This window comes from Macaca nemestrina, chromosome 11 (assembly GCF_043159975.1).
Source record: "Macaca nemestrina isolate mMacNem1 chromosome 11, mMacNem.hap1, whole genome shotgun sequence".
Lineage (NCBI taxonomy): Eukaryota > Metazoa > Chordata > Mammalia > Primates > Cercopithecidae > Macaca > Macaca nemestrina.
In genome coordinates, this window is record NC_092135.1 from 76,395,601 (window position 1) to 76,423,158 (window position 27,558).

At 39.7% G+C, this 27,558-nt stretch overlaps 2 protein-coding genes and 1 pseudogene across 14 annotated transcripts in view; 2 read left to right on the forward strand and 1 right to left on the reverse strand.

Moving 5' to 3' along the window:
* Window positions 1-10,245, forward strand: part of PJVK (pejvakin) — a 49,212-nt gene extending 38,967 nt beyond the window's left edge. For 2 of the 9 annotated variants that reach the window (XM_024788828.2, XM_011719457.2), the window contains 5 exons: window positions 3,108-3,303; window positions 4,782-4,923; window positions 6,840-6,957; window positions 9,327-9,425; window positions 9,935-10,245. In XM_024788828.2, coding sequence (XP_024644596.1) covers window positions 3,108-3,303; window positions 4,782-4,923; window positions 6,840-6,957; window positions 9,327-9,425; window positions 9,935-10,227 — 848 coding nt within the window. In that variant the 3' untranslated portion in view covers window positions 10,228-10,245. Of the gene's footprint in view, window positions 1-30; window positions 1,346-1,369; window positions 2,978-3,107; window positions 3,304-4,781; window positions 4,924-6,839; window positions 6,958-9,326; window positions 9,426-9,934 lie in introns of those variants that run through there. The other 7 variants (XM_011719456.3, XM_024788831.2, XM_011719455.3 and 4 more) reach the window with 7 other exon arrangements.
* LOC105468970 (nuclear migration protein nudC pseudogene) lies at window positions 3,377-4,773 on the forward strand (annotated as a pseudogene).
* A 3,421-nt stretch (window positions 10,246-13,666) lies between the features above and the next one.
* Window positions 13,667-27,194, reverse strand: LOC105468966 (FKBP prolyl isomerase 7). Of its 5 annotated transcripts, none has more exons than XM_011719464.3 (4): window positions 26,959-27,194; window positions 25,697-25,848; window positions 17,694-17,824; window positions 13,667-13,993 (listed from the first exon to the last, which is right to left on the reverse strand). In XM_011719464.3, exons 1-4 carry the CDS (start codon window positions 27,177-27,179, stop codon window positions 13,832-13,834), a joined length of 666 nt encoding a protein of 221 aa, XP_011717766.1. In that variant the 5' UTR covers window positions 27,180-27,194; the 3' UTR covers window positions 13,667-13,831. The 5 variants fall into 5 exon arrangements, with proteins under 5 accessions (XP_011717766.1, XP_011717765.1, XP_070929958.1 ...); XM_011719463.2 differs by having other exon boundaries at window positions 17,694-17,827; XM_071073857.1 differs by having other exon boundaries at window positions 17,694-17,827; window positions 26,895-27,020.
* Between the last annotated feature and the right edge of the window lie 364 nt (window positions 27,195-27,558).

Genomic DNA, 27,558 nt, shown 5'->3' on the forward strand with positions numbered 1-27,558 from the left:
CGCCCCCTCGCTGCCCCTCAGCGGGCCTCGGTCCCGGCCCAGCCCCGCCTCTGTCCCCTCCAGGGTCCGCCTCCTTCCCGCCCGTCTCCGCCCCGCTCCCGCCTGGGCACAGGCATTGGGCTCCCGGGGTTCTCAGCGCCCGCCTCTGCCGGCCCTGACCAGCCTGCAGTAACTGGCCCTCAGGCCGTAGTTCTTTGTCCTTAGGAGGAGGCCGTTTCTTTCCCGGAGAGAGGGATTAGAGGGATTGTCCGGCTTGGGTCTAGGGTCGTTGAGGCCTGAAGTTAACCCTTTGAGGGGAGGACGGATTGGGGGCTGTGTCACTTTAAGAAAAAGATTTGAAAATTCGGAAGGCAGAATTCCAGGGAGTCTCCCGGGCCTGGTTCTGAAGCTTGAGACCCCGGATATGTACGCTCCAGGGGGCTGCGGTGGGCTCTTCGGGTCCCCGAGCCCGGTGTTTAGGAACACGCGGGGACGTCCAAACACCCCCTCCTTTCCCGCCAGGCGGGCTCCTTTGTCTTCTGGGCTTTCGTCGCGAGACGGAATGCTGGGTCAGTGCATCCCAGCAAAACGTTAGGAGTAAACGAAGGCCTTTCTGGGGACCTGTGTAGTCGGTTGTAATGGCGTTTGCCTGGGATGCAGCACCTTTGGTGGGCCATTGGATGTCGTGTCGCTTCTCCAGGGGCTTGCTAGGCACTAGCTGAAATGCCATCCTGTGCTTACGCGGTGTTATGGAAGATTGCTTTGCACGATGCTCTTCGTACGAAAGAATATTATTAAAAGTGATTTATGGCCGGGCGCGGTGGCTCACGCCTGTATTCCCAGCACTTCGGGAGGCCGAGGCAGGCGGATCGCCTGAGCTCAGGAGTTCGAGACCAGCCTGGACAACATGGTGAAACCCTGTCTCTACTAAAAATACAAAAATTAGCCGGGCGTGATGGCATGCGCCTGTAATTCCAGCTACTCGGGAGGCTGAGGCAGGAGAATCGCTTGAACCCGGGAGGCGGATGTTGCAGTGAGCCGAGATAGCGCTACTTCGCTCCAGCCTGGGCGACAGAGTCAGACTCCATCTCAAAAAAAAAAAAAAGTGGTTTGTTATTTTGTTAGCATGTGAGCCCTGGATGCTTGAAAGCAAGTGAAAGATGTTCCGAATCTAATCAAATTATATCATTTGATGCTTTAATTAGAGCCTATTCTCTCTTCTTCTCCATCTATATATGTATGTATATAGATTACTATCCATCACTGTTTTAATGGATATCTTATTGGAAGGGATACATAGTCACTATTTCAAAATATATGAACTCCGCATAACACCTATGCCAAAACATTTCAGCACTCAGATAAAGTTCATTTTTAGCCACAAAATCACTTAAAAACAGGCCAGAACTTTATATAGATAGCTCTTATTACTATCCCAGTAGCTGGGATAATAATGAAACAAAAAGATGCAGCAGGACTCCATTTCAAAGGGATAGAGTCTATGTGTCCAACTTCAGAGTAAGAAACCACTAGGTAATCGTTTATATAGTTACTTACATGTAATGTGGCTTTATTTTTTTATAAAGATCTGCATGTAATTGTTTATATCTGTGAATTCATATTTAATATTAAACAGTTTTGTAAACATGTAAGATGGAAAATGAATGAAATGCTCTATCAATGAACTGTATGCCGTGAGGATTCAAAACAGCACTTTCGTGTTGCCAAAATTCCAGTGTGGACTTGTGAAGGAATTCCCTTTGGACTAGGTCCACTGTAGATTGTATCCGGGACTATTGTTAGTGCCTAAATTGCATTGCTTCCCACAGCGCTATATACTTCCCTTAAAATTGGCCCATTGCCAGTGGCAAATCGCTATCTACTGTGATCCTTATCATAGACATTGGTCATATTTTTACGTTATTAGTTTTCTGTGTATATTTTAGTGCTATAGCCTGCCATTCCAAATTAAACATGCTCTTAGCATATCGTTTTACATCGTTGATCTATAATTCATTACCTGAGCACATGAGCGGAGGCAGTGAATTATACAGTGGTAAACTACTTGGTGAAACCATGCTTTGTATTTTTAAGATGTATAATTATATTTAAAAACAAGCAATGCTTAATTTTGTGCCTGATTTTCGTCTTTAAAAATGGATTTATCTGGGGGTTGCAGTTGATGACATTTTGATTTTAATATGTTTGCTGCTGCTACCAAGAGCTTTGTCAAGCAAGTTGGAGATGGAGGGAGATTAGTTCCCGTTCCAAGCCTCAGTGAAGCTGACAAATATCAACCTCTAAGTCTGGTGGTAAAAAAGAAGCGATGCTTTCTGTTTCCTAGGTATAAATTTACTTCAACACCTTTTACACTGAAAGATATTCTCCTAGGAGACAGAGAAATTTCAGCTGGTAAGTTTAAATGTTTGGGAGTGCCAACTCATTCGTCTGTATTATTGGTAACCTAAACATAGGTCATATATGCTACTTACATTAGTAATACACATTTTCAATGATTAAAGCAACTTTTATTATGATGGTAGTATAATAATGTTATTAAGATTAACAATGCCGAAAGTTTGTATAATATCAAATCTCTTATTGGTCAAATAATTTTCAAATCTATCAATTATTTTATAAATTGTTTTAATCAGATCAACTTAGACTATGACATATTTCTTCATCTATAAAATGGGGTATTATTTGGGCTTACCTATCTTATATGGTCAAATGAGATGAAAGTAATTTGTATTTATTTTTTACAATGCAATTATTACAATTGGTAAACTGAAATGTATTTGAAGGGTAGGTTATTTAATAAGCTGATATTTTAATGAGTTACTGCTCATAAACGCTTATTTTTTCTTTGAATTGCCCAGTGGATCTTGATGCTTAAGAAGTTCTGTTGGCTGAATAGAAAATTTGAGTTCCTTTTAAGAATTCTGGCTATGTGTTTCTTTTAGTTGTAAGATTAATTGAATTACTACTTTAAATCTTGGTGAGTAATGTTGCCTTTCTCTAACATTTGGGTAATTGAGTCTTCAATTGTAAATTAACGTGTTACTATATATAATCTACATAAGATAAATTAAAGACGTTTTAAAAAGACTACGTTTCTTCTTGTAAAGGTATTTCATCTTATCAATTACTGAATTATGAAGATGAATCCGATGTTTCACTCTATGGAAGGCGAGGTAACCATATTGTAAATGACGTTGGGATTAATGTTGCTGGATCAGATTCCATTGCGGTGAAAGCTTCGTTTGGTATAGTAACCAAACATGAAGTGGAAGTATCAACACTACTCAAAGAAATTACTACACGGTCAGTATAATAATCCTAATATATTTCAGTGTTTTCATTAAATACTTTAGCTATATAAACTTCATTACAAAGAATGCTTAAAACATTGAGGTTGTATTTTACTAGTGTAATTTGCTAGGTATGTTTGAAATACATTAGTGGTATATCCAAACTTTGAATTAGGATAGATATCAAAAATCACTTGGTTTAAGTCAGAGACCTCAGGGCCCCAGATCAAGGAGCTAACTGACGAAGACACAGAGAGGCTGCAGCTAGAGATTGACCAGAAAAAGGATGCAGAGAATCATGAGGCCCAGCTCAAGAACGGCAGCCTTGACTCCCCAGGAAAGCAGGAGACTGAGGAAGATGAGGAGGAGGAAGAGAGAAGGAGAAAGGAAAACTGAAGCCCAACCTAGGCAACGGGGCAGACCTGCCCAATTACCACTGGACCCAGACCCTGTCGGAGCTGGACCTGGCAGTCCCTTTCCGTGTGAACTTCCGGCTGAAAGGGAAGGACGTGGTGGTAGACATGCTGCGGTGGCACCTCCGGATGGGGCTCAAGGGGCAGCCAGCAATCATCTATAGGGAGCTCTACAATGAAGTGAAGGTGGAGGAGAGCTCGTGGCTCATTGAGGACGGCAAGGTGGTGACTCTGCATCTGGAGAAGATCAATAAGACGGAGTGGTGGAGCCGCTTGGTGTCCAGTGACCTTGAGATCAATACCAAGAATATTAACCCTGAGAATTCCAAGCTGTCAGACCTGGACAGTGAGACTCGCAGCATGGTGGAAAGGATGATGTATGACCAGAGACAGAAGTCCATGGGGCTGCAAACCTCAGACCAACAGAAGAAACAGGAGATTCTGAAGAAGTTCATTGATGAGCATCCACAGATGTATTTTTCCAAGGCTAAATTCAACTAGCCCCTGTTTTTTCCTCCCTGAACTCTTGGAGCTGAGCTGCAACCACCTAGCTTTCTTTCCCACTCTTCTCTGGGACTTGTGGGCCTCAGGGCTTGGGGCAGGCATGGGACTGGCCCAGGCACACAGGTCCCAGGGCATCAGGGGAAAGGCTGGAGCTTGGGGTCTTGTCCTCCGTAGTTGGTCTACTGTTACACGTTAAAACGATTTGCCCAGTTTAAAAAAAAAAAAAAGTCACTTGGCTTAAACAAAACTTAATTGTTCCACAAAATTACTTTGGCTCTACACACATTTGCTAAATTATTAGATTTAAATAATAGAGGAATCTGTCTGCAACAAATAGAGTCCCCCCTCAAAAGACTTTCAACAGACGGAGTGAAACATTGTGTATAAGCATGTTTTAAGAAAACAGGCGAGACAAATTACTACATTTCTTTTGGGTGTATTTTCTGACTATTAGGATTGCCTTGATTTACTATTAGGTGAACTATGAATGAATAACACATGACAGCAAAAAATGTACTTGATTATGTGTAATTAGATGTTACAGAGTCTTGTGAATGTATCTTCTTTATTTTAGAAAAATTAACTTTGACCACAGCTTGATACGTCAGTCAAGGAGCAGCAGAAAGGCAGTATTGTGTGTGGTCATGGAGAGCATCCGAACCACACGACAGTGCTCACTGTCTGTGCATGCTGGAATTCGAGGGGAAGCAATGCGGGTAAACCACACTCGTTGGGCTTCTCTTACTAACTAAAGTGTTGCCATGGGAATTTTTTTAAGTATTGAATTTCTAGTCAGACTTGTGTATTTTGTCAAATGTTCTGATGAAAGAGCTGCAGTTGTATGGGATTTTGCACAGCAATGTCTATTCTAGAGTATGAAAAAAAGAAATGTTGGGGTTCTAAACATGTGTAATATAATGCAAAAACAGTAATCCTTATGAAATTACATGCATACTGGAGTCCCTCAAATTACTATTTAAGTGTTGTTTTAAGAATAAAAATTGAGTGAGTTGAACTGATTTTAAGTGGTATAGTTTTTGGCTAGGCACAGTGGTTCACGCCTGTAACCCTAGCATTTTGGAAGGCCGAGGTGGGCGGATCACTTGCAGTCAGGAGTTGGAGATCAAGTTGGGTAACATAGAGAAACCCCATCTCTACTGAAAATACAAAAATTAGCCAGGTGTGGTGGTGCACCCCTGTAATCCCAGCCACTCAGGAAGCTGAGGCACAAGAATCGCTTAAACCTAGGAGGTGGAGGTTGCAGTGAGCCGAGATTGTGCCACTGCACTCTAACCTGGGTGGCAGAGTGAGACTCCGTCTCAAACAAAACAAAACAAGACAAAAACCCCAACCAAAAAAAAAAAAAAAAAAAAAGTAACATAATGCAAAAACAGTAATCCTTGTGAAATTACATGCATAATGGAGTCCCTCATATTACTATTTAAGTGCTGTTTTAGGAATAAAAATTGAGTGCTTAAGCTGAGTTGTTTTTTAAGTGATAGAGTTTTTACACTTTGAATTTTTAAAAGCTGAATTTATATTTTTATATTCAAATAGTTTTTCAAAGTTAATATTATCAATGGCCATACATGCTTTATTCAAGGTTAGTTAAATCCTTTAAAAAATATTAGCTGCAAGGTGCAGTGGATCATGCCTGTAATCCCAGTGCTTAGGAAGACTGAGATAGAAAGACAGCCTGGGGCCAGGAGTTCAAGACCAACCTGAGCAAAATAATGAGACCTTGTCTCTACAAAAAATAAAAGAATTAGCTGGGTGTGGTGGCACACGCCTATAGTCCTGAGGCAGGGGGCTGCCCTTGGGGGTTTGGGTCATTGTCTTTTAGAATTTGGGAGCCTTTGAAGAGCCGTGGGCCCTCCCACCACTATTGTGCTGGGGAAGATGTAGCAGCCTCTTCTCCAAACCACCCCTTTGCCTTCAGACTTCTCTGGGGCCAGCAACCACCCAACTAGGGACCTAGGGCCAAGGGCTCAGCTGATGACCATGGGCTCCGTGTCCAACCAGCAGTTTGCAGGTTCGAGCTCAGGACTTAGCAGGGACACCTTACGATGCAGGAGCAGCCAGGAGTTCAAGGTTACAGTAAGCTATGATTGTGCCACTTCCCTCCAGACTGGGTGACAGAGAGAGAGCCTGTCTCTGAAACAATAAAAAGAATTAGAAAATTATCTGTGTTTAATTTTCAGCTCAATTATGATATTGTTTATCTTTGTCATTCAGTGACACCTAATAATGACTTGATTGGATTAAAACTCTGGAGGGCTTTGGAATGGTAGACAGGCTAGGCTGAAAACTTAAACTCTAGCACTGCTTTCTAAGATTTCCTGTTGAAAAAAAAGGCTTCTACTCCAGAGCATTATGGTTGTGGTAGCACTAATCATGGGCTGTAATACCAAAGTAAGTGAAAAGTGCAGAAGTATTTCCTAATATAGACCAGGAGTTTCTGTTGGACCAATTGGATCTCTGCTATAAAAAATGGTTTAATTCAAGCAGAATAATTCTTTACTTGGGAATTTTTTGTTTTGTTTGGTAGGATTTTATGAGATGTTTTGTTTCTCCAGAAAGCTATCCTTACGTGTTATAATACTTAATAATGTTATATATTTATTCAATATAGTTTCACTTTATGGATGAACAGAATCCCAAGGGAAGGGACAAAGCTATTGTTTTCCCAGCACATACAACCATAGCTTTCAGTGTTTTTGAACTCTTCATATACCTGGATGGTGCCTTTGGTGAGTTAAGGGTCTGCATGAAATACAAATGACTATATTTTTAAGGAGCATCCAACAGGGCATGGGCTCTCTCTCTCTCTCTCTCTCTCTCTCTCTCTCTCTCTCTCTCTCTCTTTTCTTGTGTCTAACAATTATAGAAGATGCTGTCAGCACTGTCAATCTTATGCTTGGGCAAAATAGCTGAGAAAGGTCTTCCCTTCCCTGCTTCCCCATTCCACTTTTCTGCTTCTTGGTGAAGGTTGTAAACTCTCCACTACCCCATTTAAAATTATAAATAAGAGCTAAAATGCCATCTACTGACAAAGTATTCCTTAGCTTACATGGGGAGATAATAAATGACTTTCTTATAGGTAGTTTTTGGTGGTGGCAAACAGAGGAGTAGGTAGATAGTAGGATGCCTGAAGTGTTAGGATTCCCAAACCAGGGCATCTAAAGACAGCTTTTCTTACTTCAGTTTTACTTATCATAACAAGCTTCCCCTTGCACTCTTCCTAAAAAATAACTTTAAAAGGTAAAAATACTTCCTCCAAAATTGTCACCTTGTATAATACCTAAGTGCAGCTCACTTTAGGTCTCTACATTTCACAGGTCTTTAAGGTCTGTTGGCCAACTAGAACAAGCCCAGGTGTAGCCCAAAGGATCAGGAAAGGGAGTCCCCTAGCCATGGTAATTTACAAATGTTTTTAGACCTGTTTTTGTTCATTTCTGCAATTTTGTAGGAGGAGGGAATAGGGAGTCCAGAAACAAAACAAAACTACATGTTAAGTAAATTGTTTTTTTAAAAAATATTTTTAATTTTTGTGGCTATATAGTAGATAGATATATATTTATTTATATATGGAGTACATGAGGTATTTTGATACAGGTATACAGTGCAATAATAATCACATCATGGAAAATGGGGTATCCATCCCCTCAAGCATTTATCCTTTGTGTTACAAACAATTCAATTATACTCTTTTAGTTATTTAGTTATTTAAAAATGTACAAATTCTTTTAGTTATTTAAAAATGTACAAATTCTCAGTCTAAGATGGAGAAAAAACTGTACAATTACATTGTTTTGACTATAGTCACCCTATTACGCTTCCAAATACTAGGTCTTTTTTTTTTTTTTTTTTTTTTTTTTGAGACGGAGTCTCGCTGTGTCTCCCAGGCTGGAGTGCAGTGGCGTGATCTCGGCTCACTGCAAGCTCCGCCTCCCGGGTTCACGCCATTCTCCCGCCTCAGCCTCCCAAGTAGCTGGGACTACAGGCGCCCACCACCGTGCCCGGCTAATTTTTTGTATTTTTAGTAGAGACGGGGTTTCACCATGTTAGCCAGGGTAGTCTCGATCTTCTCACCTCGTGATCCACCCGCCTCGGCCTCCCAAAGTGCTGGGATTACAGGCTTGAGCCACCGCGCCCGGCCACCAAATACTAGGTCTTATTAAGTAAATTTTAAGTTTTTTTTTTTTTTTTTTGAGACGGAGTCTCGCTCTGCCGCCCAGGCTGGAGTGCAGTGGCCGGATCTCAGCTCACTGCAAGCTCCGCCTCCCGGGTTCACGCCATTCTCCTGCCTCAGCCTCCCGAGTAGCTGGGACTACAGGCGCCCGCCACCTCGCCCGGCTAGTTTTTTGTATTTTTTAGTAGAGACGGGGTTTCACCGTGTTAGCTAGGATGGTCTCGATCTCCTGACCTCGTGATCCGCCCGTCTCGGCCTCCCAAAGTGCTGGGATTACAGGCTTGAGCCACCGTGCCCGGCCAATTTTATGTTTTTACAGTTTTATTGATGGTTGGGAGGAATGTAAATGGACTGATATATCCACAAGAATTTAAAATATACATATAATTTGGACTTCCACTTCTAGGAATTTATCCTACAGATATATTTACACATATATGAAATGATATGAGTGCAAGTATATTCAGTCCTCAATAACAAGAGATTGGAAACAACTTTAAGGAGACTAAATAATGGTGCATCCTTACAAGAGAATACTATGAAGCCAATAAGAATATAATACTTTTAATGGATATTTTTAAAGAGCTGAGTATAATATGTAACTATTTGGGCATAAATAATTTTATACACATACATGTATACATACATCTTTCTTTATGCTTGTAAAATATATGGAGTATTTCTGGAGTATGAGCCCCTGAGGTAGAAGACTGTGGCTGGATACAGGGTGGACCAGAGACTTATTTGTCGCTGTATCTCCTTTTTGTATGAATTTTGTACCATGTGAATGTTACCTTTTCCAAAAGTATGTAAAAGTTAACTTTTTAAAAAATACAATGAATGGTTTGTACCAGAATTCATCACCCCATCAAACAATAAAACATGAATTATTCAAGTTATTACATCTTCTAACAATTTTTTTTGTAGACCTTTGTGTCACTTCAGTGTCAAAAGGAGGATTTGAAAGGGAAGAAACGGCAACATTTGCACTGCTGTACAGGTTGAGAAATATCCTATTTGAAAGAAGTATGTCCATTGTGAATGTCTTTTTTTTCTTTCCTGGCTTAATGCATGAGGTTTTCTATTCAGTAATCCCATCTGTTAAGGAAAAATTTGAATTTAAAAGCCTGGCTGGTACAGTGGCTCATACCTATAATCCCAGCACTTTGGGAGGCCAGGGCAGGCAGATTGCTAGTGCTCAGAAGTTTGAAACCAGCTTGGGCAATGTGACAAAACCCCATCTGTACAAAGCATATAAAAGAAAAAAAATTAGTTGGTTGTGGTGGTGTGCATCTGCAGTCCCCGCTACTTGAGAGGCTGAGGTAGGAGGATCACTTGAGCCCGAGAGGCGGAGGTTGTAGTAAGTGGAGATTGCGCCACTGCCCTCTAGCTTGGGTGATAGAGCCAGAAAAAAAAAAAAAGAAAAGCCAAATTATTTCATGACTAGTGGATTCACATATTTATTAATGCTATTTGCATTATGTATTTTTCATTTTCACTTCTAACACATTTCTCTTCTGTTTTTGTCTTTTTAGATAGAAGAGTGATGGATGTAATTTCTCGTTCACAGCTTTACTTGGATGATCTTTTTTCTGACTACTATGACAAACCTCTCAGCATGACTGATATTTCACTCAAAGAAGGGACCCATATTCGAGTTAACTTACTTAATCACAACATTCCCAAAGGGCCGTGCATACTCTGTGGAATGGGGAACTTCAAAAGGGAGACAGTTTATGGGTGCTTTCAGTGTTCTGTTGATGGTCAGAAGTATGTGAGACTTCATGCAGTTCCTTGTTTTGATATTTGGCACAAGAGGATGAAATAAAATGAAAAATGAATATACCATGTTGGTGTTGTAGGTGCAGTTGTGCCACAAACCTTCCCTAAATTATCTAGGTTTGGTTTGATGAGTTAAATTAAAATGAGAAAAACAGAAAGAAATTAACCTGTCTGGGTATCATTTTCCCTATCTATAAAGTAGTGATGATGACAGTAGTGTCTGTTTCTTAAGTTGTCATGAAAATTAATAACACTATTTATATCAAAAAAGATTCACATGTAACATTCAGAATAGAGATGTTCTTTCATAATCTTGCCAGTCACTTTAGAATCATTTTTGGGATGTAGTCTATCATTTTAGATAACTTTTTTTTTTGTTTTTTAAGACAGAGCCTTGCTCTGTTGCCCAGGCTGGAGTACAGTGGCACGATCTTGGCTCACTGCAACCTTTGCCTCCTGGGTTCAAGCAATTCTCTGCCTCAGCCTCCTGAGTAGCTGGGATTACTGGCGCCTGCCACCACCCCTGGCTAATTTTTTGTATTTTTAGTAGAGATGGGGTTTTACCATCTTGGCCAGGCTAGTCTTGAACTCCTGACCTTGTGATCCACTTGCCTCGGTCTCCAAAGTGCTGGGATTACAGGTGTGAGCCACTGCACCTGGCCTAGATAACTTTTTATATAATTAAGAGATTTTTCTAAATACCAATTTTATTTTCAATCAACTTTCAATTCAACATGTAAGGATGACAAGACTGCACAAGTAGCAACTTTATGGTGTTTCAACTATTGCCTTTGGTCTGGTAAAATGAGAAAAATGTGTTAATAATTTAATGTAATCCTAAATGTTTAATTGCAGTATCAAATTAAAAGCACACTGAACTCAACATAGGGTTTTGTGTACACAGTTAACAAGGTGACTGATAGTAGTAATGGGCTGCCATTCTATGATGTGGGTATGCTCACGAGTTTCGTCTTCATAAAATGCAATACTGTCATTGTAAAGTTAAGACAGATAAGACACATCTGTTTCTTTGAAAATGTTTAAAACATTTAACATATTCAGTTCTGAAAGATATTTTTAATCTACTCTGTTGAGAAATCTGAATTTTTCATACACAACCTAAATTACTATTTACCTTTATTAAAATAATTGATAATGAATAAAATGTTAAAATTCTAGAATTCAAAATGTAGTCACGGCACTGAATGCCACATATATGCATATGAAGGCAGAAGGCAATCATGCTGATATGAAATACTTGTACACTGTATTGTATGTAGAATGATTAGAAATTTATTTTTAATTGTGTAAATACAAGTTTTAGAATGAATCATCTCCCTATTCATGTGGCATTATCTGTCATTTTTTAAAAACAAGTTTAAAAGCACTTTGTATGAAAAATAATGGGACAAAAAATTAGAATTACAAAGTTTAGATTATAAGGTGACTTCTTAATATGGATACAGAGAATGGAGACAGCTTCCAAACCAAAATAAAGAATATTGAGTTACTTAGTTTACTTCAACGGAGCAGGTTTTTCTGAGGGAAGGCAATGAAAGAGTAAATGATTAAACACGTGAGAAAGTGTTAAATATTGGGAGGAAGGAAAAGATAGTACAGATCCTTGTTTTATGAGGTGTCAAATTATGTGCTAGCCATGTGTTATTTACTAATCTCATGGTTGTGTTACCCCTATGTACACTTGTTTTTGTACATACTCATCTGAAAGCCCTCTATTTTTAAATAGAATTTTTGATAGTGTAAAGAAGTTAAAGGATGAACAATGGTTTGGAAAGAGCAAGTTTCAGAAGGTAGAAAAAACTTCACTTGTTGGGAACTCAATTATTTTGAACAGAGCTATTTACTGTCTGACCATACTTTCCTATATATGCAGTGTAGTAGTCCACTTTCACACTGCTGTAAAGAACTGCCCTAGACTGGGTAATTGATAAAGAAAATAGGTTAAATTGACTCACGGTTTCCCATGGCTGGGGAGGCCTCAGGAAACTTACAATCTTGGTGGAAGGCAGGGAAGCAAGGACCTTCTTCACAAGGTGGCAGGCGGGAGAATGAATGCAGGAGGAACTATCAAACACTTATAAAACCAAAGATTGCATGAGAACAGCATGGGGGAAACCACCCCTATGATTCAGTTACCTCCACCTGGTCTCTCCATTGACATGTGGGGATTATGGAAATTATGGGGATTATAATTCAAGATGAGATTTGGGTGTGGACACAAAGCCTAACCATATCATGCAGTATGCAAAATCTTCTATGTTCTGATAGACACGTGCCCTTTCTTTGGTACCAACGTGATCTTTTTTTTTTTTTTTTTGAGAGGGAGTCTCGCGCTGTTGCCCAGGCTGGAGTGCAGTGGCCGGATCTCAGCTCACTGCAAGCTCCGCCTCCCGGGTTTGCGCTATTCTCCTGCCTCAGCCTCCCGAGTAGCTGGGACTACAGGTGCCTGCCACCTCGCCCGGCTATTTTTTTGTATTTTTTTAGTAGAGACGGGGTTTCACTGTGTTAGCCAGGATGGTCTCGATCTCCTGACCCCGTGATCCGCCCGTCTCGGCCTCCCAAAGTGCTGGGATTACAGGCTTGAGCCACCGCGCCCGGCCTCCAACGTGATCTTCTACAGCATCTCTTACATACTATTCTCAAGTCATATGATATCATAACTTGACCATGACACAAAACTGCCATGGCACTGTATATCCTCCTTTGTTTGGCACATTTATCAAAATTTGACAGCATACCAATTTGTAATGATCATTCATCATTAATGACAAGAATGATGGGAAATGAGGTGACATAAGGAAAGAGATAACTAGAAAAAGGGAACAAAAACTAAGAAATTTCATGGCATCAATTTAAAACTATCAAGACAAAAGCTTGGGGTGGCAGACATCTTATAAAGGTTTGAAGAGGGAAGAGGAGTTGCACATTTATAATAATGTCTGAAGGAATGCAAAAGCCAGGCAGTACACTCTCTATGCTTGCTATAAGAGGCAAAGTCTTTGGTTTGGTCAAATATCTTTAAACATTCCGCACTGGAAAATAACCAAGGCTAGAAGCTTACACCAAAAAGTATAGAGACTGTGTTGTGTTCTTTGTGGAACAGAGATATACAACTTTCTTCCTGCACATATACCAAAGGAAGACTCTTCAGTTCTAGGATTTTTATATCCTCTTCATAATGTTATAAGATGTATAAACAAGTGAAATGCTAATTCCTGGGTCCTTATTGGATATTTTAAAAATATGAGGCACTTTAACTTTTAAAGTATAAAAAAACTGGATATTAACATGCTGGTAAGGTTAAAGTTGGGAAAAGCTTGCAGTTTTTGACATACTGTATACGTCCTCCTACATCCTGAAAGGCGAAGAAATGCCCACTGGGACCGAGAGGTCTGTTTCATAGTGCTACAATTCTCGTTTACAGAATAAAGCAACAGGAAACACAATCATACCATTCCTACAAGTTAAGTTTGCAAAACAGCCTCACATTTATTATAGCAAAATCAATGTATTGGGGAGATCAAATATCTTCTCATAGGGGAAAATAGAAAATACAACTTGAAGAAAAGTGACATTGTTTTATACATAAAGTACAGTAAATAGCTAAAAAAAGTAGAAATACAAATATGCTATAGTTCATCGTGTTGGTATACATTGTATTCCTTGGGAGAAATGAAGCCATCACCATCATGGTCATTCTTCTTAAAAATATCTTCTAAAACTGCATCCTGATATGACTTGTCACGTGGCTTCTCATCTTTTTCAAATTCCCTTTGCAAGTAGAGGTTTATCTGGAAGGCCAAAATAACATTCCTTTAATTAAAAGCCATCACAGTAAATTTCCAGTAACTTTGAGAATATTTATAATAATGAAATTCATGTCCAGGATTACTTATAGTAAATGACACAACAGTTTGAAAAGCTATTTGAGGTTTTATTTTTCTTACTCTTTGAAGCAATGTTTTGGAGAGAAACAGGTCTTCAAATTAGTTTTCCCTAAGATGATAGATGGTTAGTGGTACATACTCAAAGATTAATATTTAAATTGAACTTTGTTGAAACTAAATGCTTTCTAATAATCCATGCTGTTCATATTATCAAAGGAAAATAATGCATGACTGCCATTAGTGAAAAAAACCCAAATTGGCATTTCTATAATCTCTAAAACTAATGAATATGTTATATAATCAATAAAATATAACCATAGGTTTTGAAATAAAATTTAGTATTTTAAGTTTTTCTAGGCTTCTATTGCTCTCTTCCAAATCTACATAACTATAATAATCTCTTTAATAATGTCAAATAAAGAAAGGAATCCTGAAGTATTCACTAATTATATAAAATTTCTCTATGCAAACACACATTAAAAGTATTGTCCAATATAGTAGCCACTAGCCACATGTGACTAATGAGCACTTGAAACATGGCTAGATCAAAATGAGATATGTTACTACAAATGTAAAATATATAACAGATCTTGAAGGCTTCAAAAAGTATATCTAATTGATAACTTTTATATTGATCTCATATAGAAATGGCAATATTTTAGATATATTGAGTGAAGATATAACATTAAAATTAATTTCACCTATATCTTTTTACTTTTTAAGATGTGACTATAAAAATTTTAAAATTATATGTGTAACTCAAATTATATTTCCATTGGAAAGCACTAATCCTTATAATAACTAAAGAAAGCAATGCACAATCATCTGGAGGTAATGTTCAGTAAGGCTGGCATTAAAGAGGCAAGAGTATTTTTGAAAGCTAGAGTTTGAGAGGTTTTTCGCAATACATATCCTACGGTCAACCCATTGCAAGTTGACTTTATTTTAGAGCAATCAGTGGACCTTAATGAAGGATACATCAACTGTTCTCAAATGGGACTTTGGTCCTACATGAGGGAGATGAATTTTTTTCTTCCAGCCAAAGCTTAGCAGTCCTAGGTAGGTGTAAACAATTTTTAATAGCTTCAAATATTTCTCAGTTTCTAAGTAAGTTCATTTATTTTTACACAACCAATATTGCTGATGCTTAAACTCGACTCCTTTTCCAGTACACTATAGTACAGAGGTACAGAAAGACAGTGGGTAAGAACATGACCTTAATTTTGCTAGTAATGGGTTCCACACTATTTCCACTTTTTAATTTAATAAAACACTGTATTTCCCCCATCCTTCCCCTTTAATACTAAAGAAATATTTTTCTTTTTCTTTTTTAAAGATGAAACTGATAAAATAGTTTACTTAATCTTTCTGACAATGAATAAAGTTTTTTTTTTTTATTTTTTTTTTTAGTTCATGTTTCTAATTCAGGCTTTGCCTTGGATTTGCTGTGTGGTCGTGTGCAAATTAACCTCTCTGAACCTCAGTTTTGTCATCTGTAAAAGGAGGTAAATAAGTATCTATATTGTAGGATTGATGCAAGGATTAGAATAATGATTATGGCCATCAATAAAAGATAGCTATTGTTATTCAAGTTAGTGAAAATCACTCTCATCCATCTGGCGATAAAGCAGCTGGTATCACAAAGATATCCAGGGAAATTGTAGCTAAGTAGATTATTATTTTGAATTTTCTCTATTTTTATTTTCCAGAAAAGAATTTAAGATTGTCTAATGTCTTACTGTGGAGTAGTCATACTGCAGAACATGGCTCTTGGTGTGCCTGTGATAATGAGTGGTCTGTGTGCATAGGCTGAGCCCTTGGGTACTATGCGAATTCAGCTGCAGCTGCTATTCACTCTAAAAAAGGGTGATAAGGAGTCAATAGAGAAGTGAATAAGGAGTCAATGGAGAAGTACACTTTGGGAACCATTTGCCACCCCTGTAACTGCCCTTCTTCTTAAGAACAGGACATGTTCCCTTCTCCTTCTTCCACTGTTGGCCAACCAAGATGCTTGAAGGGAAAGTCATTACTAATATCCAGGTGTAAGAAGTTGAACTGGGTGGGGAAAGGATTGGAGAGGGAGATGAAAAAGCAACACAGAAAAAGACTTATTTTTATCACTTGAAATCAATCTTTTACTACTCACTTATGTGGTAGAGTTATGCATTTTTAAATGTCTCCTAACTAGTTAAGAGGGGAGACAGCTGGTTTACTAATTTTAAGCAAGAGTATGGTCAGTGGGACTAAGTAAAACATTAGATTTCAATAAATAGTATTAGACTTGAAACATTCATGATTTTCTCCAAAAGAAGCAGTCTAAGTCCAAAGTTAAAAATATAGTAGTGGGCCGGGCATGGTGGTTCATGCCTGTAATCCCAGCACTTTGGGAGGCTGAAGGAGAATCACTTGAGGCCAGGAGTTCAAGACTAGCCTGGGCAATGTAGTGAGACTCCATCTCTTAAACAAAAATAATTAGCTGGGTGTGGTGGCATGCTGGGGTATCACTTGAGTCCAGGGATTCAAGGGTGCAGTGAGCTATGATCACTCCACCCTGGCATGGGCAACAGAGCAAGACCCTGTCTCTAAGAAAAATTAAACTGTAAGAAGACTCATGAAGCCAGATGGCCCAGGTTTTGCCCCTTACTACTGTGTGATTTTTGGCTAGTTAACCTGATTATTATTTTCCCCATCTAAAAGTGGAGATGATGACAATAGTGTCTGCCCCATAAACTATCATGAAGATTAGATAAGTTCACATACTTAAATGCTTATAAATAGTATCTGGTACTAAAAGTACAAAATAAATGTTACCTATTATTATCTCTTTTTTTTTTTTTTTTTTTTGGAGACAAGGTCTCAGTCTATCTTCCAGGCTGGAGTGCAGTGGCACGATCACAGCTCACTGCAGCCTCAACCTCCTGGGCCCAAGCGATCCTCCTACCTCAGCCTCCTAGCTGGGACCACAGGTATGCACCACCACACCTGGCTAATTTATTAAATTTTTGGTAGAGACGGGTCTCCCTATGTTGCCCAGGCTGGTCTTGAACTCCTGGGCTCAAGCAATCTTCCCACCTCGGCCTCCCAAAGTGTTGAGATTTTAGGCATGAGCCACATGCCCAGCCCAATTATCATTATTATTACAAGATCTTTATTACAAGACTGAGATACAGAAGCTAGCTGGCTGAACTCCTGGCTCCTGTTTACCAACTTTCTAGCCCACTCAATTCAGATCCTTGCTAGCTCTTTTCATAATCCTATGAGGCGTGAATTATTTGCCCTGTTGCAAATTCTTACAGTGTTGCCTGAAAAAGAGATATGCTAGTGTAGTCTAGAAACTGGAAGAGCACTGTAGAGATGAATAATTTGGGATTTTAATGACTCTCTTGTAGGGAGAAAGGCAATTGAAGAGGATGACTCACAAGGTTTATACTGAAAAAGCTTAGAGCTTTTTCTAAGCGCTTAGATTATTTTTTAGTGACCAGCTCTATAAAAGCAGTGATCAGAGCCCATGCTAGCTAGACCTAAAAAGTAATAGTTGTAAAACAGATGTATTTAAACTGAGATAAAAAAATTAGACTATACACATGAAATTGGTTTGAATTACCTCGGCTTTAGAGAGTTGCCTGTCATTGTCCGTGTCTATCTGTTTAAATGTCTCAATGCTCCGTGGTCCTTTGGTCACAGCATAAAGTTCAATCTCAAAAATCAATGTAGCATCAGGTGGAATCTTGCCTTCTGCTAAGGGTATAAATTTTAGCAGTTTAACTTACGTAAAGATATGGTTCAAATATCTACTATGAACTGCCATAACCATATTACATTATTTCATGTTGATAAGAATTGCTATCTGAATACTCACAATTTTTAATTTTTTCTCATCTTTTATAACTTCTTTCAGCTTTTCAAGAGTTTTCATTTTTGCTTTTTTTCTCTTTTTTTATAAATACTTTTTAGGAATATTTTTTTCCGCATGTTTCTGAACCAAGTCAATTCAAAGGACCTATGGGACCACTATTTCTTGATTAAGTACAAATCATAAATTTTTATTAATACATGGATATGACCCTCCATATCTGTGGGTTCTGCATCTGTGGATTCAACCGGTCTCAGCTTGAAAATATTCATACAAAAAAAGGATAGTTGTGTGTGTAATAAACACGTACAGACTTTTTTCTTGTCATTATTCCCTAACCAATACAAAAAACTTTTACATAACATTTACATTGTATTAGATATTATAAGTAATCTAGAGATGATTTAAAGTACACTGGAAGATGTGCGGAGGTTATATGCAAATGTGATGCCATTTTATATTAGGGGCTTGAGCTTCTGTGGATTTTGGAATCCATGAGAAAGTCTTGAAACCGATCTCTAACAGGTACTGAGAGACAACTGTACTCTCCTATCATCAATACAGAAGAGAGGTGACACAGAGAAGAAATGCAGGGGCAGAAAAATTTCAAAGCATAGATGAGTAATCTTCTAGAAAACGATTTTGTGTAGTTATTTGGAAGCATAAATAAAACATAAGTATCAATATATTTGTCTTTCAAATTTTTTATAGACATTAAAAAATAAGTGCAATGATAGAAAAATCCAGTAACAGGCTGGGCATGGTGGCTCACACGTGTAATTCCAGCACTCTGGGAGACCGAGACAGGAGGATCACTTGAGCCCAGGAGTTTGAGACCAACCTGGGCAACATAGTGAGACCCTGTCTCTATTAAAAAAAAAAAAAAGAATTAAAAATAAAAGAAAAATTCAGTAACAATTTTACAAAGAAATTGTATACATTTTTAAGCATTAAGTTGAATACCTCTTTTTATTTTTATCTATTTGTTTTTTTTGAGACGGAGTCTCACTCTGTTTCCCAGGCTGGAGTGCAGTAGCGCAATCTCCGCTTACTACAGCCTCTGCCTTCTGGGTTCAAGCCATTCTCCTACCTCAGCCTCCTGAGTAGCTGGGATTACAGGTGCACACCAGGCATTGTATTATTAGTAGAGACAGGGTTTCGCCATGTTGGCCAGGCTGGTCTTGAACTCCTGACCTCAGGTGATCTGCTTGCTTTGGCTTCCCTAAGTGCTAGGCTTACAGATGTGAGCCACTGTGCCTGGCTAGAATTGCTCTCTTTAATTAAGTTAACCTATTAGCTGATGTCACAGATTTTTTCTTTTCTTTTTGGACAAGAAAATTCCTCTGTCACCCAGGCTAGAGTGCAATGGCATGATCTCGGCTCACTGTAACCTCTGCCTCCCAGGTTCAAGCAATTCTCCTGCCTCAGCCTCCTGAGTAGCTGGGATTACAGGCATCTGCCACCATTCCTGGCTAATTTTTTGTACTTTATTAGTAGAGATGGGGATTCACCATGTTGGCCAGGCTGGTCTCAAACTCTTGACCTCAAATGATCCACCTGCCTTGGCCTCCCAAAGTGCTGGGATTATAGGCGTGAGCCACCGTGCCAGGCCATGATGTCACAGGTGATTTTAATAAACAATGGGCTATTTCAGATATATATGTCATAAAAATGACCTGCAGAAATAACTTCCTAAGGGGCAGTGGGTAGCTTGTGTCATCAGTATATTGCCAGTGTCTCACACAGTGCCTGATCTACTGCAGACAGTCCAATTTGTCAAATGAATGACCCATATCATTTATTTTTTAAATGTTTGTCCTTGGAAGGAAACAGCAATTTCTTTAATAAAAAAGTGAAGCATTCTAGCTAAAGTCTTTATATAATCTGAAGAGAAAAGAGTTTGTGAGTTATAGCCAAAAGGAGTAGCAGATTAGTAGTTTTCTTTTTTCTTTTTTTTTTTTTTTTTTTGAGACGGAGTCTCGCTCTGTCACCCAGGCTGGAGTGCAGTGGCCGGATCTCAGCTCACTGCAAGCTCCACCTCCCGGGTTCACGCCATTCTCCTGCCTCAGCCTCCCGAGTAGCTGGGACTACAGGCGCCCGCCACCTCGCCCGGCTAGTTTTTTGTATTTTTTAGTAGAGACGGGGTTTCACCGTGTTAACCAGGATGGTCTCGATCTCCCGACCTCGTGATCCGCCCGTCTCGGCCTCCCAAAGTGCTGGGATTACAGGCTTGAGCCACCGCACCCGGCCAGATTAGTAGTTTTCAAAGAGAAAACATAGTAGGATCTACCCATGCATCATATGACTAACATAAAAGTCCTAACCTAATGCACCACATATTACCTGACTTTAGAGTAGAAGAGCTAGAGATTGAGTCAATGGTCGTTTTATAAAACCTATTCCTATTTTTTCCAGTTATAATCTCCTTATTACAGAAAAACAATTACTTCTGACAATAATTCAAGGCAAATTCAAAACACAAATTCAAATTTCTTTCTTTCTTTTTTTTTTTGAGACAGAATCTGCTCTGTTGCCCAGGCCGTAGTGCAGTGGCACAATCTTGGCTCACTGCAACCTCCACCTCCTGAGTTCAAGTGATTCTTGTGTCTCAGCCTCCCAAGTAGCTGGGACTACAGGCATGCACCGCCACGCCCAGCTATTTTTTGTATTTTTAGTAGATATGGGGTTTCACTATGTTGGCCAGGCTGGTCTTGAACTCCTGGCCTCAGGTGATCCACCCACCTCAGCCTCCCAAAGTGCTAGGATTACAGGTATACGCCACTGTGCCCAGCCCAAAACATAAATTTCTTAAGAAAAAATATCATAGGTACATAGGCAGTTTTTGAACAATTTTGCTATAAACAGAAAACATTGGCCAGGCGCAGTGGTATAAGCCACCAGGAGTTCGAGACCTGCCTGGCCAACATGGTGAAACCCCGTCTCTACTAAAAAAACAAAAATTAGCCAGGCATGCTGGCGTGTGCCTGTAATCCCAGCTACTCAGAGGCTGAGGCAGGAGAGTAGCTTGAACCCGGGAGGGAGAGGCTGCAGTGAGCCAAAATCAATCACACCGCTGCACTCCAGTTGGGCGACAGAGTAAGACTCCATCACACACACACACACACACACACACAAAAAAAGGATATATTGCCAATTACCTCTTTTTCTTGTTATATATTGTTATTTAAGCACTAACAAGTCACATGCATTTCAAGACATGCAGGGTTGTTCTGTGACATGAGACAAGGATATTTTACAGAAGAAAGACTTCTTCAAGTACTACCTAAAATAAAGTTATAGCTAATGTCACGTCTTAATAACAACTTACTTTTAAATGCTTATTTAATCAAGAGGTTGTTAAACAGTTACTTAAGGTCTACACTGCAACTTTTAAAATAATGTAATCCAAGTTATTGCAATGCAGGCAAGGCCAGTATTAACTATGGTCCAATTAACACACTTTTTGGGGCCTCAGTTTCCTTTCCTGTAAAATGAGGGTGCTGGTGGTATTACTAGTGAGATTATTCACTTTAATGTTTGTTAGAGATACCTTCAATTGAATAGGAACTTGTTTCATGTCAAACTTCTATATCTCTGCAGCAAGTTTCTGATTTATTAAGAGCTTAGGCAGCTTGGGTAGTCATTCATATCTAAGGATAAATTACTTTATGAAAAGGATAAGCTAAGTGGTCCTTTGCCTGAGGGTGGTGAACCCTGGATGAGCACCTGATGATGACAGATGTGTGTGCTCCAGGCAGATAGGAGAGTGGGTGCTCTAGTGGTAGGCAGAATGTGGAGGCATCTGAAGACACAACACAAGACCGAAAGGAAAACTTTGAAAATGAGAAAGAGACTGAAAGGCAAACTCTCCCTCCATCATTTTGCCTAGAAGTGGCCTTAACTTTTGACAGATTTTTAGCACAAGTATTGCATTTGACTTAATTTATTTTCAATTTTCCTTCTCTTTCTCCCAGGTTCCTATACAAATAAAAACAGGATATATAAATTATGGTACCATGGAGCTGTTCTGATGGGATCAAATTATTGGCAAAAAGCATTAAAAATAAAGCTGAAGTTATCTGGAAATTGTCTCTTTAGGAGTTTTAAGCCTGACTGGGTCTGACTCGAAGCATGACAACCCCCCACCACCCACCAATCCAATGTGGGGCACTGATGCCCCGATTTTGCTGGAAAGAACTCTTAATGACTAATAAAACAGCCTCAAAGAAGGCATGCCACTTCCATGAAATATTTGGGAGCAATGCCATATCTCATTGTGGAAAATTGATCTTTACTATTTCAAACAGGTGGAGTTAGCAGTGGCTCTAAATAGGGTAAGGAGGCAAAGATTCTTTCTGTACAGCCTTCAAGCAGCAACGTGGAGCAAGAACCTAACAAAGGATGCAAGGTGCAGCCTGTCTGTCAGGCTGCCCATCCTCCCTGCCTGCTTTAAAAATTTTCTTCTCTGTTCTGCTACACTCAATTTTTGTAATTTAAAAATTTAATTTTGGAAAAATTAATACATGCACTATAAAACTTTCAAATGGTACAAAATGTTAGAATGAAAATAAATCTTCTCATCCTTGACCCTGAGGCCTCCTTCCCAGGAACACTTAATGTCATCAGATGACTGCATATTCTTCCAGATGTATTTTTGTGTAGATACAGGCATATGTGAAACTCCTCCTCTGAGATACAAGCTCATAGAGGATCGGGAGTAGTGTCTACTTTGGTCACTGCTTTATGCCCAGTGCCTACAAAGCCTGGCACTGATGCTCAATACATATCCCAAAAGTGGAATATAGTCTAGTCCACAGGTTGGAGTGCAGTGGCACAAACACAGCTCACAGCAGCCTCGACCTCCCAGGCTCAAGGGATCCTCCCACCTCAGCACCCTGAGTAGTTGGGACCACAGGCGGATACCGCCACAGCTGGCTAACTTTTTAATTTTCTGTAGCGATTGGGTCTCCCTGCATTGCCCAGTTTGCTTTCAGACTCCTGGGCTCAAGTGATCCTCCCACCTTAGCCTCTCAAAGTGCTAGGATTATAGGCATGAAGCCACCATGCCTGGCCTCCACTTTATTTTTAACATATTAATAAGTATAGCTCTACTTAATTCTTTTTACTGGCTACACAGTAATTCATTGTGTAGATATATTATATTTAACTAATTTCCCACTGATGGATAGGAGGTGGTTTCCAGCCTTTTGCTACCCTCCCCCACAAAAATGCCTGCAGTGAATGTTCTTTTACACATACCTTTGTGCATATTCCTGGAAATGGAACTACTGGAATAAGAAGGCATGTGCATTTTCACTTTTTTTTTTTGAGATGGAGTCTCACTGTGTAGCCCAGGCTGGAGTACAGTGGCACAATCTCGGCTCACCGCAACTTCTGCCTCCCAGGTTCAAGTGATTCTCCTGCCTCAGCCTCCCAAGTAGCTGGGATTACAGACACACTCTACCACAACCAGCTAATTTTTGTATTTTTAGTGGAGGCGGGGTTTCACCATGTTGGCCAGACTGGTCTCGAACTCCTGACCTGAAGTGATCTGCCCACCTCAGCCTCCCAAAGTGCTGGAATTACAGGTATCAGCCACCACACCTGGGCCTGCATTTTCACTTTTGATAACAATTGTTAGAGAAGTTGAATGATTTCCATTCCCAGCAATAATGCTGATTTTTCCATGCTTTTGCCAAGTTGTTTTGTCTTTGCTAATCTGATGAGTGAAATATGGTGTCTCATTTTAAATTTCTTTAATTATGAATAAAATTAAGTATTCTCACAGACTTAAAGGCCATTTGTAATTTTTTGCTAGTGGGTGCTTATTTATGAATTTGGCCCATTTCTAGGGATATGTCATTTTCATTATTGGTTAGTGTAAGTCAGTCTTCATATATGATACAAACATTTTTCCCATTTATTTGCTTTACCTAGGTTTTCAGATCTTTTTGCTCTACGATTTTAAAAATAGGCAAGATATTGAAAGAATAAGATCATTTCTTACACATTTGAAGGCTTGTCCTGTATTGGGGTAATAATGACTGACAGCTTATTATATCTCAGATGTTCCTTTTACAATGTGCCCGTCCTGTCCTTTTACTCTAAACCCACATGTTCCAGTTTCTGAGTTTTATGAATTTAACTTTGGTACTACTTACCAAAGATCTGTTATAAATATTTATGTAATAATGACATATGCTGAAAACAATAAAAATGCTTGGCCAGGCACAGTGGCTTAGCCTCTAATCCCAGCACTTTGGGAGACCGAGGCGGGCGGATCACGAGGTCAGGAGATCGAGACCATCCTGGCTAACACAGTGAAACCCCGTCTCTACTAAAAATACAAAAAATTAGCCAGGCATGGTGGCGGACACCTGTAGTCCCAGCTACTCAGGAGGCTGAGGCAGGAGAATGGCGTGAACCCAGGAGGCAGAGCTTGCAGTGAGCCGAGATCGTGCCACTACCCTCCAGCCTGGGCCACAGAGCGAGACTCCGTCTCAAAAAAAATGCTTAAGATAGAGCTTATAGAATATACAGAATCATCATGAGTGTTGCCACAATGTAGAAGAAAGAACTCTGGCCAGATATCTATATTCAAACAATGTCTTTATAAACAAAAAGAGGGGACTGGACTGAACTAGATAGAGCTTAAGGTCATTGGACTCAACTGTTCTCTTTATTTCATCTATCATTTTTTATTTATTTTACTTTTTTTGTTTTTAATTGTGGTAAAATTCACATAACATAAAATTTACCATCATAACGATTTTCAAGTGTGTTGTTCAGTAAAGTACATTTATGCTGCCATGCAACCAATCTCCAGAACTCTTCCTCTGGCAAAAGTGAAACTCTATACCCATTGTTCAACACTCCCCCTTTTCCCTCTCACTTCAGCCTCTGGCAATCACCCTTCTACTTTGTCTCTATTAATTTGACTACTCTAGGTACCTCATATAAGTGGAATTATACAGTATTTATCTTTTTGTGACTGGTTTATTTCATTTAGCATAATGTCCTCAAGGCTGATACATGTTGGTGAATGTCTCAGAATTTTCTTCCTTTTTAGGGCTGAATAATATTCCATTTCATGTGGGTTTTTTTTTTTTTTTTGTAGAGCAAGGTCTTGCTGTTGCTCAGGCTGGTCCTGGCCTCAAGCGATCCTACCAACTTGGCCTCCCAAACTGTTGGGATTACAGGCGTGAGCCACTGTGCCTGGCTTCCATATACGCATATATTCATTTTGTTTATCCATTTCTCTTTTTTTTTTTTTTTTTGAGACAGAGTCTCGCTTAGTCGCCCAGGCTGGAGTGCAATGGCGCGATCTCGGCTCACTGCAAGCTCCGCCTCCCGGGTTCACGCCATTCTCCTGCCTCAGCCTCCCGAGTAGCTGGGACTACAGGCGCCCGCCGCCTCGCCCGGCTAATTTTTTGCATTTTTAGTAGAGACGGGGTTTCACTGTGTTAGCCAGGATGGTCTCGATCTCCTGACCTCGTGATCCGCCCGCCTCGGCCTCCCAAAGTGCTGGGATTACAGGCGTGAGCCACCGCGCCCGGCTGTTTATCCATTTCTCTATCATCTATGGACATGTGGCTTGCTTCCATCTCTTGTCTACTGTACGTGGCTGCTATGAGCATGGCTGTACAAATATTTCTTTTTGAGACTGGGCTTTCAATTCTTTCAGACCTACATACCCAGAAATCTACTAATCATTTTTAAAATATAAAACAAGAAATTAAAATTAAACATCTTACCATGGCCTTCCTTTCCGTATGCAAATGAAGGGGGTATAACTACTTTTCGCTTTTCTCCAGGGCACATATCCATCATAGCAATGTCTAGGCCTTTTATCACTTGCCCAACACCAAGAACAAACCATTTGGGGTGGCCTTCATTTTGTGTCCGGCTATAATAAAAAACAATACTTAAGTAAACTGATTTCAAGAAGTCAAACTTGAAAATACAGCTGGGCATTTAAAATTGGAGTCCTCTCTAACCATCATTCCTGTATAAGCACTCTTTCTAAAACCCCTAACCGGGTGTTTGACTCAAACTTCCCTATAATCACCAGAAAGAAGTATGATTTGCCCAAAGCTAATCATTAAGAGCCATCTCATTTTTTAAAATTGTTATCTTTACAAAACCTATTCAACAGTTAACTTTTTAATGGGTCTCCAGCCCCTAACTAGCTGCATGGCTTGTACAAAGAACTCATTTAACTCCCCTGAGTGTGTTGTAAAAAATGATAAGGCAGGTTTAGCCTCAAAAAGTCATTTTAAAAGTAATTTAAAATGGTATATTTTCTTATTAAATTCTAGTAATATAGTCTATATTCTTATTAAATCCTAATATAATATTAAATTTAAAAACTGTATAAATTCTTATTAAATTTCTCTATTTTATTCTAAATGGATGGAACTATCTTACCCAGTCCTATCTTTACAGGATGAAGAAAAGATTCTCCCTCTGAGTAATAAGCCATCAATTAAATCAGAGTAGGCACCAGGTGGAATGGGGGAGCAGGGCCCACCAGAAGTCACCAGGGAAGTAATGGTTTTTCTTGATAGAAAGTGGCCACAACCTATAAAAATCGTGCTTCTGAAGGCCAGAGTTAAATCTAGTTATTCCATGTATTCCTCCGTAAAGACTCAATACTTCCGGCGAGGGAAAAATGTGAACATCCTTACAGGCAGAACCTTGATTTAATTCTGGAGGTCCCAGAATTAAAGGTAATGGTAGTGGTTGGTGTGTGTGTGGATGTACTGTATTTTCGATAATTTATTGGACCAACATTTTCAATACTTTAAATAGAAATATTCAGTTTATTAGAGAACCACATATATATATAATATATATATATATTTAATGAATAAAGGGCTCAACTTTTACTGTTAAAAAATAAAACCCCAACCAACCAACCAACCAACCAACCAACTAACCAGTAAGGCTTACGCTTGGTGGAGGCAGGCAAGATTTTGTGCAACTGGACGCGTGGGCAGCTCGCAGCATTTCCTACCTGCAGTAGAATTTCGACCCGTCTTTAGCCAGGTAGCCGTCATAATGGGCATTTAGTAGGTCTCCCTTCTTGCTTGTCTTAGAGCAGTTTTCTGGACGATGCAAAACTTCTATTTTCACTTCTTCGGTGCTCTCCTCTTTCTTTTGTCTCTGAGCAGTAAAAAGGCCCCATAGATAAAAGAAAACAATGAATCTGAATAAGAAATGCATGGTTTCTGGCATCGGCTCCAGCAGAACAGCGCTCTCCCTCCCGCGTGTCACTCGCACCCCTTGGATGCCCCGCGCCGAGTTCCGACGCGTGGCAGGCGTTGTACACTGTCACAAAGGGCCGGGGCTGGGCCATAGACGCGGCCCTGCCCTCTCACAGGCCCAACCCCTCCTCCTTGAGCAGCGGGCTCAGCGCGGTTAACGCTGTTTCTAGGCCCCCGGGCTGGCTGTTCTCATCTCTAAGATTGCACCGCACACTCGCTCTGCTTCTCGCTAAACCCGCATATTTTACAGCCGGTTTCCTCAGGGTTCGGTGACAACATTGGCATTTCTAAAATGGAACTGGCATAGGACGAAATAAACAGCCAGGGATGTCGTAGAGTCAGGGAATATG